This window comes from Eleutherodactylus coqui, chromosome 3 (assembly GCF_035609145.1).
Source record: "Eleutherodactylus coqui strain aEleCoq1 chromosome 3, aEleCoq1.hap1, whole genome shotgun sequence".
Taxonomy (NCBI): domain Eukaryota; kingdom Metazoa; phylum Chordata; class Amphibia; order Anura; family Eleutherodactylidae; genus Eleutherodactylus; species Eleutherodactylus coqui.
In genome coordinates, this window is record NC_089839.1 from 254,813,046 (window position 1) to 254,829,758 (window position 16,713).

General features: G+C 43.1%; 1 protein-coding gene across 1 annotated transcript in view; it reads left to right on the forward strand.

Annotated features, from left to right (window-relative positions):
• SH3GLB1 (SH3 domain containing GRB2 like, endophilin B1) overlaps window positions 1–16,713 on the forward strand; it is a 43,228-nt gene that overhangs the window by 11,447 nt on the left and 15,068 nt on the right. Inside the window, exons 3-5 of the mRNA XM_066597317.1 lie at window positions 3,243–3,371; window positions 7,863–7,996; window positions 8,741–8,833. Coding sequence (XP_066453414.1) covers window positions 3,243–3,371; window positions 7,863–7,996; window positions 8,741–8,833 — 356 coding nt within the window. The remainder of the gene's footprint in view (window positions 1–3,242; window positions 3,372–7,862; window positions 7,997–8,740; window positions 8,834–16,713) is intronic.

Genomic DNA, 16,713 nt, shown 5'->3' on the forward strand with positions numbered 1-16,713 from the left:
CCAAAATGGTGGACGCAAGCGTAGAAGCTGGGAAGAGCAAGGGGAAATTTAAAATCTCCTGGCTACTAAAGGTAGCCGAGAGCTTGGAGATGTCATGGTGGGGCCGCGCTGAGTGGTCCCTGATCGCGTGATCGCCATTATCCATGGATAATGGCGATCATGTAAACATTAAAAGACAGTTGAAGTTTGATGTGCTGTTCAGTTTGGGTCCCGTTGTGCGTCCAGACAAAAGATTAGGGCCACAATGGGTTTGTCTCTGAACGCAGGACAAATGGGGGATCCATTTAGGGGTGAAAGTCTTCATTCCTATGTATGCTGTACAAAAAAAACTATTTTTAAAATGACAGTTCTCAAAAAAAACAAAAATCGTAATTTTCTTTTCCTTCTGCTTTGCTTCGATTCATTCCAAAATGGTGGGATCAAAATACGCGGTACACCACTAGCTGAATGCGTTAAGGGATCTACTTTTCATAATGCGGTCATATGTGGCGAAAAAACTGTCAGAATCACTTCAATATGCAAAACCTTTACGGAGTTATTCTATGTTAAAGTGACACGTCAGATTTCCCACATTTGGCCTGGTCATTAAGGTGCAAACAGGCTTGGTCACTAAAGGGATAATATCTTTATTTTTCACTCCCTCCCATCTCTCAAGTATCCTTCCTTATCTGTTAGGGCAGGTTTGACATACGGCTCTATTATAAATGCCGGCTCTATTATAAATGCCGTAAGAGTTGCAGATGTTATCGCCGTCTCTCAGGGAACCTCCTCGCTACTTGATGATCCTTCCAGATAATATATCCTTCGCTGGATGACGAGTTCTTGCTGTGGATTAGTGTTTCGTTGTACGTGCCCTTCATACACCTTGGAAATCTCTTGTCTTGGCAGTTGTCTTATACTATCTTCACAGTTGATGATCCTTGCTGGTGACTTCCTCTGACATTATGTCTCTTGTTTTTCACAAGCCTTCCTTTTTCATACAGGGACCTGAAGGAATAGACTGTTTATCTGATAATGACCGTCTTCCTGTGACCAAATCCCCCTTTTCCTTCCTCTGTTTGAGCAGCTAGACTCTGCTGGGATTTTAATATAATATCTTGGAGGGACTGAAAATATTTTGATTGCGAAACTTTTTCAAGTTCCTGTGTTTTGAGTAATCAAGATTTTATGTAAAAACGTATGTTGGTATTCATCAAATATTAAGTGAAAGGAAAGCTGAGCTGTCCAAAACTACACAGTCATCTGATTGGCTGCACCCTCGTCCCATAATGCTGTGCGCAAAACCAAAGTCGAGGAAACCATGGTAGTATGTAAGGCTGAAAAGACACATGTCCATCCAGTTCAGCCTATTAACCCTCCAATGTTGATCCAGAGGAATGCAAAAAAAACACAACGAGGTAGAAGCCAATTTTCCCCATTTAACCCCTTGAGTGGCATGCCCGGAAAATTTCCGGGACGAGCTCCACTGCCCATAGTGATATACCCCGGAAGATTTCCAGGCTATGTATCACTATGGGAGCTGCAGAGCACGATGCCACAAGCTGTAGCATTGTGCTCTGCCTGCACAGACCCACAGAGAACAAAGCAAGGGCTTTGAAAAACCAGCAGAAGATATTGCCGATATGTCGGCAATCTCCTGGTTTGTTTACAGGTTGCCATAGAGACCATCGGCTTGTCAGAAGCAAGCCCATGGTCTCTGTGGCAGGGAGAGCTGGTTGTTAGCGGTCAGAGGACAGCTAGGTACTAGCTCTTACAGCAGAGATCAGAGAAAACCTCCGATCTCTGCTGTGTTAACCCTTTACATGCTGCAGTCTGTGACTGCAGCATGTAAAGGGCTGTCACTGCAGCATGTAAAGGGCTGTCACCATCGGACCCCGGAATGTGATCAGGGGTCCTGATGGGTCCCTGTGGAAGTCCCCTAAAGGGACAAAAAAAAAATGTAAAAAAAAATAAATAAAAAAAAAAAAAGCTAAAAAATTATAAAAAAAAATTATAAAAACACTTGTCTCCCTTTACTTTGTAAAAAAATCAAAAATACAATCACACATGTGGTATCCGTGCGTCGTAATGACCCAGAGAAGGAAGTTAATGCATTATTTAACCCCTTAATGACATGGCCCCTTTTTTTTCCTTTTTTCCCCATTTTTTTTTTTCCTCCCCCCTGTTTAAAAAATCACAACTTGTCCCGCAAAAAACAAGCCCTCATATGGCCATGTCAATGGAAAAATGAAAAAGTTATGGCTCTTGAGACGCAACTGCAAAATTAGTTGAAATTCAATGATTAGACCATTTTAAAAAACCTGCCCTGGTGGGCACGACGGGGTGGTAGGAAACCCGCCACTCAAGGGGTTAAGGGAAAAAAATGTATTTCCGACTCCAATCTGGCAATCGGAATAATCCCGGATCAACAACCCTTTATCGTTCCAGGAAGACTTTGCTACTGTTAGAAAACATTTACAGAAGAGATGGAATATATGCAGGTTCCTTTTCACTGTTAAATGCCAGTGGAGATCTGAAGTTTTCCCATTATAAACTTTCAAAATTGCAAATTAACCCCCGATGAACTGACATCCCATCACCTCCAAATCCTAAAGACGGAGTTTCCTATTTACAGAGCTGAAGGGGTTTTGCTCGTGATAACCCTTCGTTCTCTGGATTGTCTGTAGTCCCAGGAATTGTAGTCTGCTGATCTCTTTATTAGCGACTCTAGTGGATACGCCATAGTATAAATGGTGGACTTGCTGTCATTTGCGGTGTCCTGATCACAGTTGACAATACTTGTGTCTGTGTTTTTGTAATAGATGTAGTTCCTGTCTAACAAGTAATTGGCTGGAAATTGGTTAATTACGTGCATATATAAAGTATTTACATGGTTGATTAATGTCTTTTCCAGAAGCTACTTAATAAGCTTATCTCTAGGCATCCACCATGTGATTGTTCTCAGCAAGAGAACCACGTAATCTTGTAGAAAGTACCTTTTAATAGCTAACAAAAATGCGTGATGGTAATGCGAGCTTCTGAACCTACGCAGGGTTCTTCATCAGGCTTTTGTTTAAGCCTCAAGAACCCTGCGTTGGTTGGGAAGCTCACTATAACATCATGTATATTTGTTAGCCATTAAAAGTTATCATATCTACAAGATGACTTGGTTTCTCTTGCTGGGAACAATCACATTTTGCTCTGCTGGCTAACAAGGTACTAAACTTCTTACATTATACTTTTATCATTTTTTGTTCTCTTAGATGCCAGGATAGAGGAGTTTGTCTATGAGAAACTCGACAGAAAAGCACCAAGCCGCTTGAATAATCAGGAGCAGCTGTCTCAGTATATGATGGATGCCGGGAATGAGTTTGGTCCAGGAACAGCATACGGTGAGTATCTGCGATGGTGTTAGCTGAAGGTTGCACAGCTGGAAGAATGAGCAGAGTCCCACACAACATATGCTAACATTGCTGGGTGGGATTCTGTTTCATTAGCAAACTCCTTATTATTCCGTTTAAACTGATGTAGTATTTTCGTTATTTTGAGGAAGATCATTTATTTAGAACATTTACATGTCCACCAAGAGAATTAACTCGCATGAGTGAAACGAAAATTAAAGGGACTGCCACTGATTTTGCAGCCCTCACTGAGAGCACCATAAGGTAGTGCCGGTCACACTAATTAGTGATGTCTGCTGTGTAGATCTGTGCAGTGGTTTTAGAGAGACTTGCAGTTAATTAGTAGCAGCCAGATGCAGAACTAGTCCTGCTTGTTCATGAGCTGCAGCTAGCCACACCCACCCCACCCTCCAGCCAATGATTGGAGCTCACTATTCGCAATAATAGACAGTCAATGGCTAGAGGGAGTGGTGGGTGTGGCTAGCATGCAGCTCCTGCATATCCAGGGCTACTTCAAGTAGTCCTCTATGCCTGTGCTGCCACTGATAAAAGGCACGTTTCTCAAAAACTACTGCACAGATCCACACACAGAAGCTCGCATTGCTGATGGAATTTGTGAAAGTTCCTTGTGAAGTTTCTTAAAGGGTTATTCCGATGATTCAAAGTGAAAGTTCCATGCTTCATGAGGCGATAACATGTCCTTTTGCAATATAATGTTCTAACTTGTTTTACAAAGCTGCAGAGATATTGCTTTACCAGTGGTCTCCCCCTGCGTAGTTCTTCATTGGTGGCCTGTTGATAAGCTCTTTTATTGGTCAGACAGGCTCAGTTTCCAGAATACCCCTTTAAATGCACCAGGAGTTCCCCTTTAGAAGTTGGGAGATTTAAAGGGGTTTTCCTATCTCAGGGGATAACTTGCTGACCATGTGGATTTGACAACTGTGACTTCCTCTGTGTGCATATAGCGAGCACACAGCCTTCTGATTTGGAATATTCTGAAAGAGCCACACGAAAAGAGGAAAGGCCTGATACCACAGTATTGGTTTTGCTCAGGCTTCACCCCCCCCCCCCCCCCACCCCTAATATCCTGCTTTCAAGCCTATCCTGGCTTCTCGTCCTGTGTAAATGCTCCCCGCTTCCCATAGGCGGTGAAGCCCGCAAGCTGGTAGCAAGTCTTTGTGTAAACAGTCTGCACGAGCGCCGACAACCTTAACAGTGATGTTAGTGCTCGTGCAGTCGTTGGCAAGACTGTCAGCCCATGTAAAAGGGTCATTAGTAGAGATGAGCGAACACGTTCGGCCCCGCCCCTTTTTCGCCCGAACACCGAACTTTGCGAACACTTCAGTGTTCGGGCGAAAAAGTTCGGGGGCCGCCGTGGCAGCGCGGGGGGGTGCGGCGGGGAGTGGGGGGGAGAGGGAGAGAGAGGGCTCCCCCCTGTTCCCCGCTACTGCCGCCCGCGCCGCCGCGCATCTCCCCGCCCCCCAGCGGCACCCGAACTTTTTCGCTCGAACACTGAAGTGTTCGCAAAGTTCGGTGTTCGGGCGAAAAAGGGGCGGGGCCGAACGTGTTCGCTCATCTCTAGTCATTAGTCATCGCAGCTGCAGTAAACACACACCCTGCTGCATTGTCTATGCAGACAATAGAGGAAAGTAGTGTGTGCCTCCAATATGGCTGCGCCCAGGAAAATATTTAGAAGGGGGGGGGGGGGGGGGGGAGCCTGCAACATTTAATGAATGCATATATAAAAAAAAAATTACTTATTTTTTCTTCTACATAGAAGTGAAATGATAAAATGAAAAATGAAGATATCAGACCTTTCTTTTTAAAGTGAATGCAATTTATATAACTAAAGTGAAAAGGTCACATTTTGTTGAACCTTTCCATGTAGATTAGAAGCTTACCAGCAGCTTCATAAACTATCTGATGAGAATTTCACCTGCTACAAGCAGAGCTTGTATGATGGGTAAAGCATCTGTTGGGAAGTGGTAGATGGGGTCATGCTCTCCTTGTAGCCTCAGGAGGCAGCGGACACATTAAGGCACGATTCACACACATCCAAGGACTGCTACTGCTTCCTAGCTGAAGACCGGCTCATAGACTGTGACTGTCTTCAGCTAGCAGTGATGGCACTTGGTTGGGCTTCAGTGATGGGTTGGGGTTTCACTAGTCAATCCCACAAGTCCCTATGAAGGCACCGTTACAAAATACCGCCAAGTATTACAGTGTATGATGTCAGCCATTCTATCAGATCACTGTTAACCCTTTGCAATCCAATTTTGGATTCAGGGTTTCCTAGGGGGCTTTCTCTTTCTGCCATTATACAATGGCGTCATCTGCTGGCTAGAGCCAGTACTGCTGTCTGGGACATGCTGGAGAGACCCCCAACAACAGAGCAGACTGTAATATACAGTATAAATACCCTGTCGGATGTCTTCAGACATCGGAGCTGTACAACCTTCAATTAGAATGTCTTCAGACGTCAGACAGTGGATTGGAAAGGGTTAACTTTATCTTCATATAGAATTTAAAAATGTGGATATATAACATTTAGAATAACTACAAGGTGAAGTTGCAGGCTCACTCTGTAGGGTTTGGTTAAGGAATAACCCTATAGCTGGTCATTATGAGTTATATCCTGCATTTATCACCATGTTCCCGTCTACTGGATCTGATTTTCCGTTGTCTCTGAGCTGCAGGGAACAGCCTATTAGGTCTTGAAAAGTTCGCAGCCATTTAATATTGTCTAATTAGCAGTACGACAACATAACGTCACTGTTGCGTTTTTATACATGATCCTTGTCCATGGTCAGAAATATTCAAGTTCTGTGTGGCAAGAGCAGTAAACCTACAGTCTGAAGGACGTGCACAGTGGCATAGCTATAGTAGGTGCCGAGGTAGCTGGTATCTATAATACTGGCAAATTATTAGACACTCTGGTTCGGGACAAAATTCTGCCCCCGCATAAGAGATGCAGGGGTGTATATTGGTTCCAGGCCCTGTCTGCTATCCAGAATGTCTGTAGTAGTTTTCTATCTAGCTTATTCGCACCGTGCTGATTGGCCAGTGTTTAATCACATGAGCAACTCTGACCAACCAGAGCTGATGTAATGCTAACACTACCAATACCATATAAGGGGGGGCTGAAAACAGAACCTGGAACCAGTGGACAAAGAGATGGCAAATAACTGCTGTAGGTAATGTACCCATCCCCCTCCAAATCTTATCCTGGGATAAAATTTTATCCTGCTACCAGATATATTTCCATTCCTGACCCCCTCACCTGATTGCTTGTTGCACTCTGGAAATCTCCTCTGTATATTACAGTCACTTCTATGCACTGTCATACAGTCAGGAGGATGAGCTGTGATCTCCTCTAGTATAACTGTGTGACAGGAGTGTTTGTGTCCCCCTGTAGGCAGTTTATTCATTTTTATTAGGATTTAATGGATTGTTAGAAGAAACATCTGGACAGGAGAAAGATGCTACCTGGGGTACCGGCATTTCTGAGATAAAATGAATAGTGGTAATTGCACACATGACCCTCACCCTATTCATATGGGAACACTTAGGACCCTTGTACTCCTGATCAGTGGGGGTGTCCCAGCAGTCGGTCACTTATCTTGTGGATACATTATTTTCATGGGACACTACCTGTAAGTAAAGAAAGTGGCTGTTGAAACTGGATCACTGCTTAGATTAATTAAGCAGAGGTTATAATACAGGTCTTTGCTGGTTTCCAGATTTTTCCACACAATCCAGTGAGAAGTTGAGTTACCACACTTAAAGGGGTTTTCTAGGGAAATACTATTGATGACCTATCGCCAGGATAGTAGCTGATTGGCCAGAGACTGCCGCTCGGGACCCCAACTGATCAGCTGAGTGGGTGCATGCTGACAGCAACGCAAATTTATAAAGGTCGGAGTGGAAGCCTCTGCGCCGACCTCTGTGTAGTGGCTGGCGCTTGGAGCGGGTCCCATTTGTTTAATGAGAGCTGTGCCTGCAGTTACAAGTGCCGGCCACTGCATGGGAGGTCGGTGCAGAGACTTCGGCTCCAAATACAGAGGTCTGTATAGTGGCCGGCGCTTGTAACTGCACTGCTCTCATTGGGAGCCTACCTGCAGTTACAAGCGTCGGCCACTATACGGAGGTTGGCACAGAGGCTGCAGTGCTGTCAGTTTACAACCATTCAGCTGATCGGTCGGGGTCCTAAGCAACGGACCCTAGCGATCAACTATTGATGACCTAACCTGATGATGGATCATCAATAGTATTTCCCTGGAAAACCCCCTTTTAAAAATGTCTGTAATGATACTTTTGATATTATGTATCCTACCCCAAAAACAGCAACATTGTTGTAATAAGTGGTTGTCTTGTATCTGCTCCTCTATAAGGACTCTCCATATACTGGCATCACATTCATTTTCGATTAGACCTTCATTCTTCTTCTATTGTATGGGTAACACAGTTTCTTTGTGTTTTCAGGAAATGCTCTCATTAAATGTGGGGAAACACAGAAGCGAATAGGAGGAGCTCACCGGGAACTTGTACAGACTGGAGCCATTAACTTTCTCACTCCCTTGAGGAATTTTATAGAAGGAGATTATAAAACCATATCTGTAAGTGTAGCATAGGCCGGACCTTTATGACTGTATAGAGATCCTCCTGCAGCATTTTTCCAGTGACTCAGTGAACAATCGCACTTCTGTTTAACAAGTTCTGAAAGCAAAGTATAAAATGAGGTTTATGGTGAAAAACGACTCCCTAAAGCTCAAATCTAATTAACGAAAATCAAATCAGATTTCGGCGGAGGAGCTGAGACTGACCCATATTTTGGGATGACTTGCCGTGTATTGTAATATATGAAGATGCAGAAGAAAAGCTGTTAAAACTTTTCTGCAATTGCTGTTAATATTTTATGGTGCATTTGCCCATTAAAAAAGTAATACAAAGGTGCGTTATCACATAGATGGCGTCCCGTATGACTTGGCATTTCGTAGTTGCCAGGATTTGCTGGGAGATATAGTTCCATGAATGATAAAGAAACGGTTACTGGCTGGATCGGCTGATTATATGTATGGCTTTACAATGACTTAAATGGGGTCTGCCATAGACAGAAATCTGTGAAAACTGCATTTTCCCCTCTGGCATTTCTGTTCTTTCTACTTTGCATATTTTGTGACTTGAGCTTCTCTGAAATGAAACCCCGCAGACTGCTGTTCTGCAGAATCGGATGACACTTTCCGCAAACGGTTTGTCATCAGTTTTTCTCCATTTCCTTGACTTTTATATCCCGTATTGCTTATTGAGCTATTATGCAACAGATGTAGTAATGCAGCTCCCTCAATTTTCTTTTTCCTCAGAGAGAACGGAAACTGTTGCAGAATAAGAGGCTGGATTTGGATGCCGCAAAGACTCGATTGAAAAAAGCTAAAGTTGCAGAAGCCAGAGCCTCAGTAAGTAGATGCTGTGAAAAACGAGTGGAAAATAGTCACTTCTGTTCCCTGTGGTTAACCGAGACTGAACAGCTGACCTGACAACATTTGCTCTTTGTGGTAAACAATTGGAACGTCCCAGATTTTAGTTGCATAGACTCAGTCGTCAAGAGGGAAAGGCCTGTGCTGACAATGTATAGCTGAGCAAGTGGTGCCGGAGGACCCCTCTAGTAGGAACAGTGAATGGCATCTGCACTAACCCGTATTGGTGCGATAGATTCTGTACCAAACATATATGATCAGTAGGTCTGAATAGACCCCTGAAGTCTATTTGAGTTATGGGTACAGCCAAGCACAACCTTTTATATCCCTCTGCAATTGTGTATTGCAGTAAATGGCGATGCTTTTAGTTATGGGTTGATTGCTGAAACCCAAACCGTCTAACATTCATCTGCTAAGCTTGTTGATGGATGATTAAGAGTCGACCCCCTTTAAAATAGGGAATTGCATGAATACTGATTCTCTAACTTATTACTTGTACTTTTTAGTAGAAAAGTGATTGATCTGATAATGCAACTAGCAGCAGAGGAAATACGACTGCTATGCATCTCTTTTAAGGACTAGCTAGACTAGAAAGTCAAGGGTACTGATGCACTTGGCATAACATGTGTCACACTACATCTAGGTATACAGGCATCCTGGCAGTGCACTGAGCTGTATGGCTTATTTAGTATGCAGTCGTACAGCCTCCATCAGACTGTGTACAGAGATTCTTTACCAGAAGCAATGCTTCTAGGAGAGATGCCTCCATACATATGGAGTCTGATGGAGCATGCTTGTTTTTTTTTTTTTTTCCCAGTCCGACTCCTTCTTTTATATGCAATTAGAAAGACACAACCTCCATATGTCACGGTTTGAAAATACGCACTGTCCGATGCTCATGCATCTCTTTAGTAGCCGTCTTACAGCACCCTGTGTGAGCCTTAACGGTAGAAACACATGGTGCGGTTGGCTTTCTGTGGCACACCCATAGTTGCTAATGGCCACATCGTTTTGCTCGGTGAGCATGGGTTTGGCCAGTTGGGAACAGCCACACCGTGTGTTTCCACCGTAAGTCTGCATTGATGATGTGATTATCATGCAGGTCCTAGCCATATTCTAAGAAAGCTGATGGCTGTACTGAAACAAGCTATACACTGTATGATCAGCACATAACCAGGATCCGATTTTAATCCCATGGAAGTAGATAAGAGGTTTCTGTTCCACTATAAGCAGAGATGTGTTCATACATGGTGTCCATGGGATCCAGAGAGGAAAGTAGATTTATGCAAAATGCTGGGTAAATTGCTGAGTGTTTTTGAGAGAAAACAAGAATGCAAAGTAAGTGAAGCGAATGGCCACCTTTGAACACCATTCACTGAGCGATGATCTTCATGTGTAAAGGCACAGGTACGATCATTGCCGGGACCATCTGTCGGGCTTCTGTGCCTGACAGGTCGTCCCATGTAAAACTTTGCAATTGCAGCGTGAATTAAGTAATGCAATGTGTTATAGCTGGAGCTGCGTTCCCAGTTATGTTGGTTATTGGTGAAGCTTGCTGGCAGACCTTCTGCTAGTAATGTCACTAAGCCTCTGGAATTTCCTACTTCAGTCCATTGAACAGTTCCTGGTGTAAAAGCAAGATTTCTAAGACTGAAAATGACCAGAAGACTTTCTGTACCCACATAGAGTATGTAAGGCAAAGGTTCCCAAACTACTTTTAAGATGTGACAGATGGTGTTGAGCCACATAGACTTTTTAAAGGAGGAAAGAAACGCAAGTATAGCCTGCTGATATGGCATCCCTGTTGCCACTAGTGCCAAGTAGTTCTGTGGCTGCTAACGGCTGGGGAGCCATATTAAAGGGCCGCCAATAGCCCCCAAACCCCTGTATGGGAAATGGTGGAGTGGGAGTTGCAGTACAAACACAGCCGCTCGTACAATGAAGGAGGCACGGCTCACAGTAGAGCACGCACCTCCTTGATTCTGTATCCTCTGCCGCCCCCGGGTGTTGAGCTCCTTCTAGTACTGTTAAGGTACCCATTCACCATCAATAGCTGCTGGCTAACAGCCATTCCCTTCCCATGCACATGAATACTCGGCTCGGGTGAGCGTTCATGAGTTTTACAAGGGAAGACTGGCGAAAGCCACAACCAGAATGCTCTGGTGGCAGCTTATCTACAGGGGAAATCCAATGTGTCCCGATTTTTATTTTTTGTCTCTTACAATATTCCACACCCACCCAGTCGGGGTGAAGCATGCGACCTGGTTGGCAGGACCTCTGTTTATATTTCATGTCTATTTCTTACCCATGGGTCATTTAAACACCCTCCTCAACCTTCAGGCACTACTTTGGGATTGCTCCACCAATTTTCCTTCTCCACGCAGTGCCATACACATGGCTAGTCCTGCTGAAATCACTGGGTTCATTTAAACATCAATGACCAATCCTTAGGCAAGGTTAAAGGGGTTGTCCCGCGCCGAAAGATAATTTTTTATTTTTTTTTTTCCCCCAGTACCTGCAAATTAAAACCGCTGACATGTGTTATTAAAAAAAAAAAATTTCACTTACCTAAATCCCCGTTCAGCAACTTTAAAAAAATCTTCTGTCCAAGATGGCTGCCGCTGGTCTTCTCCCACAGTGCACCGCGGGTCTTCTCCCATGGTGCACCGTAGATGTTCTTCTGCTGTCTGCGCTCCACTGCCGATTCCAGTCACCTCATTGGCTGATCGGCACCATGTGACGGGGCGGAGCTATGTGATGCCGCTGAGAAGGGGGAGGAGCCAGGACGCAGCTCATGAGCCCGGACCATCTAGGAGAAAAATCCTCTGAGCAAGCGCGACTGTTCCTGCGACCAGAGAAGAAGTTTGTTTGTCGCCATGGAGACGGGGACGCCAACACCGGAGGGGGTAAGTGTATAACTTCTGTATGGCCAATATTTAATGCACAATGTATATTACAAAGTGCATTAATACGGCCATACAGAAGTGTATAACTGCACTTGCTGTTGCGGGACAACCCCTTTAAGTCTTAGAAAACCCCTCCAATTCTGTGTATCCATTCCCTGAATGATATTTTTCGACAAGCGTGTCATGGGGTTGTGCCAACCATCCTTTTGGCTTCATGTTGCCAGTTAACTGGCTGTTGGACTTCCCAGACGCAGGTGTAATCATAATTTCCTTGTAATACCTTTGACTGTATGCAGTTAATTGCCATTTGAGTAATTATGTGACTTGTAAATTGGATGTGGTCCAGTGACAACTTGGATGTTGTGTCAGTCATGGAGGTGTATAGGAAGGCATCGATTTAATACTCAATGGGATTTGCGCATGTTAAAGGGATTTCTGAGATCAACCACAGTTGAGGTGGGATAGTGCAACAAGTTTAACTTACTGGTTGGATACACTGCCACCTCTCCACTACTCCCCACTAATCTAGCTTTACAGAGCTGCCACCAAGCTAGGCAGTATACTGCCATACGGTGCTATTCTACCCCGGAAGCAGTGGCGGATTAAGGGGACCATGAGTCCGGGGCTTTTCACACATACAAAGCCCTCCAGTAGAATATTCTCTGGCAAAGACTTTAATAAGCAGCCACAACAGTAACCATTGCGTGTAGATTTTGGTGTGGGTCTGCAATGCCTTCACCTGTGCGGATCGGCACTAATTGGAGTGGATTTCGGTGCGGATTTGCTGTGGATTTTTTTCTTTTTTAACTGCAGATTATCCGCAGCAAATCTGCTAAATGTGAATCTTCCTCCTGTGACGCAGGCCTGAGAGAATAACGTACTTGCAGCATACAATGTAACATACCATGTTTTATTATTGGGCCATATGCAAAATAACAAAAAACAGCTCTAGGACGGCTTATGAAGGTAGAACGGTAACGACTATAATGGGAAGCTTATTAACGGCCTAAGTAGAAAATCATGTAAAAATGTGGACATTATATAACATCCTACCTCCTCCGAAATGGCAAAAATCACTGTTACTGTAGCTACAGGATAAGCAGTTTGCTTCATACAGTGTACAGAAATGTTATAAAGTAAGCTTTTATTTTTCCTCCTGCATTGACGAACAACTAATATGGTTTGCCGATTGCAATCTGCAGAAGGTAATTAGCGTCGCTCTGCCTACCTATGTTCTGCTTATGACTTTCTCTGCTTCTGAGAAAAGGATCCTTACCGTCAATTCTCTTTTTTGTTTTTCTCTTTTTTTTTTTTTGTAAATGTGCTTTTAAGCAATTAAACACATCTGAGCCCGAGCGGGATGCCGGCTTCATGGTAAATTTGTCTTACATGCTCAGCGTGTTGCATGTGAAGTGGCTACAGGTTTGTTGGCCTCCCATCACCACTTCATTCAATGTACTGTGATTTCTCTTGCATTGTAATGTATTGGGCCTCGTTCAGTCTCCGGACAATCACACTGCTCAAAGTACCTTCACCGACTTGTAGCCACTTGCAATGACCTAGATCTATATGATACACCTATATGTTTTTCACCTATAGCCAATCAACTTGCACAGCTACAATTTCCAATCTATTCCCAGGTTTGGTATATGCAGTATATTAGCCTCGTCTCAGCCCACTGCAAGAGAACTCACTCATTGTCTTACCTATAGATAAGACCAGTTTCCTCAAGTAGCGTCTAGACTTGTTGTACCGTACATAGTGTGTTTCAATGTACGTGGGCTGTCTGTCCCATAGCTGAACCCTCATGTCCTCAGGATCGTATTTCTCACCAGTGGTCTGCACCCTTTAGCTTTTGTGACCCTCTAACTTCCAGCCCCCACCTGTCCGGTCGGGGGTGGAGTGTCACATCTATGGTATGTTAAGCTGTTCACCGTGTGTATCTTTCTTTTCCCACCGCCCTATAAAATGACTCATCTGCAAGCAGCCAAACTGCAGCATCCCTCTCCATACTCCTGCAGGATGATCTTCGCTGCCATGCAGGAGGGACCTGATGACCGAGACAAGTACTTTTATGTTCCTACCTCTGTGATATTCTAATTACATCTACACATCTGCCAGGAGGTTTTCAGGGTCCTCCAGCACATTGGTTCCAGTTGGACTGTTACTTCGATTCAGTTTTGTGACAGATGGCAAAAAAATGGTTCAGTCGAGCAATGAAAATAGTTGCAAAAGTTTTACATACACGTTTACATGAAATGGTGTACAGTTAGGTTGACGCACTCAAACTCCCATTTTGCACCTTTTTCATTTGTTCATCCTGGGTGTTACTGTCTCTCATTCCCTGATGTTTCAGTAAATCCTCATTTCATCACTTTTCACAGCCTTTTCCTAGACTAGTTCTTCCAGTAGTTTAGAAATCTCATCCGCATGCTGTGGAAACTTTCAGAATGGAAATTGACCTACATTTTAAGGATTTTTTATTTATTTATTTATTTTTTTAATACCTAGAATCCAGTTCTGTTGAAGGAGCAAAAAAAAAAAAAATTCACAATGAAATCCACAAAGCATGTAATGTTCCGCCTCTCGGATTATGCAGGAAAATTCATACAATCTGGTGTGGATTTTTCTTATGGTTTTATTGTGGAAGTAATTTACGGCAAATCCGGGCCTTGTAGACTAACTACTAACGGTGCATTCACACGGGGCAGTTTGGATGCGGTAAAAGCCTAATAGGGGAAAAAAGCAGGCCTTTTTGCTGCGGTATTGCCTATATGTTTTGTTTTTTTTGGGGTTTTTTTTTTTTTTTTTTTTTTTTAATGCCGCAAGAGTTTGCGGCTTTTCAATGCAGTTTCTTGTGCATCCAAATCACTTGTGTGTATGCACGGGTGGGTGTGATATCGGGCTGAGAAACTTGGTCCAATATCGCGCTTGCCAACATGTGTTTTACACGTGAGGCTTTTTTTTTTTTTCCTTCATTCAAAAACTCCTTGTATCACTTCTGTGAAATTGTGATCTTTAGGCACGTGTTGCACGCGCGTCCGAGGATTGCAAGTGGTTCACATTGGAAAAAAAAACAATGATTTCCGTGCAACTTTTTAAGCATGTCCAATGTGTTTTTCACACATGTGAAAAGAAAAATCACAAGTGGTTCAAATGGTGCAATGCTAGAATAACACTGCACCCATGCACATCGCGGGGCATGCTAGTGATAGATAGATATATATATATATATATATATATATATATCACTAGCATGCCTCTTTTACAAGAGCAATTTTTCTGTTGAACAGAGTCTAAAATTGGAAAAAAAAAAAAATATATATATATATAATTTTTTTTTTTTTTTTTCTTCTTCTTTTCCAATTTTAGACTCTGTTCAACAGAAAAATTGCTCTTGTAAAAACCCACTGCGTTCAGTGTGCTCCCTTCCCATGTAAGTTCTGTCCATATCACAATCAGACAGAAATCACGCAGGGATATCACCCATGTAAATACAGCCTAACTTGAAGTACATATATTGCTTATAGTTTGGGAGTACTGTCAATTTTTCACACAATTTACCACATAGAACTTGGTAACTTACATTAGGTCTCTGCTTATATCTGTTTTTTAAGTGTTTTTCCATGTTTTAGGGGTCATCTGCCAACTACTTCCTGTGTTCCCTTGGTCTGTTCTAGTCTCCACTCATTGCCTGCCTTCTATCATTTTTTGTTCATTGACAGATGGGGGTTTGAATGTAATCAGTAGTTAAGGTTTTTACTGGTCTGGGTTAGTTGGCTTGCAAAAAGTGCATGTATGATGCTGGACGTTTGCTTTAAGGGTCACACATTGTGGCTTTTCTGCAGCAGAAAATCCTCAGCATTAATTAAGATCTGTGGCGCAGTTCAATTTGCACTATTTCTTGAAATCCCGTCAACAATGCTTGGGCTGTACATGCTGGGGATTTATCGGCAGTATTTCCATCCTGTGTGGACATACCCTAAAAGGTTTAGTAATTTTTCTTTTGTGTTTGTGGTTTCTATATTGCGATAAACTACTGAACAGTATTTCTAATAGCCAGTAACAAGCGCCATTGTTGTGAAGGGTCGCTGCTATTTTTTTACAGATGCAAACATTTGTTAATTGCACTGGGGAAGTGACTTACTAGTCAGTGTGGATGCCATATGATGCTGCTCACTAGCGTGTTATGCATTCCTTAATGGCGCCTTTTGAAGAAATATGGCGCACAGTTTCTGCACACTACTTCCTTTTGGCCTTTTTATTAAACAATAGCTGATATACCTAGCTTCGCCTGAGTTAATTTGGTACAGGTGTTTTACCTGTTGTTCGCACTGAAATTTTCATGAAGTCATGGTTACCTCAGAGGAACTGAGGAATAAAATATGTATACACATAGGAGCGTTAGGTTCTCCTCAGACTGCATGTACTGATGTCCCTCTGCAGAATGTGCCACCCCTCCCACTCTCCTCACTTTTTACTCTTAAGGGTAACACCCCTTTTATTCAAATTTGCCCCTGGACTGCAGGTTGCAGCCCCTTCTTGGCTTTAAAGGCATGCTCCATCCTTGCAGTCCATGGCCACTTCCTTATGTACTTTACAGCCTTTCAGTATATTCTCCTCAATATATAAACATAGAGGTGAGGTATTTTCTCCTCAGTATATACACACAGAGGTCAGTTAGATTCTCCTCCTTATATACACATAGAGGTGAAGTAGATTCTCCTCAGTATACAAATCATTTCCCTAGGCTTTATGGTTTCTGAGATTAGAACTACCTCATGTATCATGGATTTTCATGGTTAGAATTGAATATTGAAGTTGCAACCGCTTTACTTTTCCTATTAGGATGCGAAGAATGGTCGTGGCAAATTTTCATGTTTGTGCGACACTGGGAGGTTACATTACATAGGGGTGCACTTTTGCACTTGGCATTGAATAATCAAGTTGTGA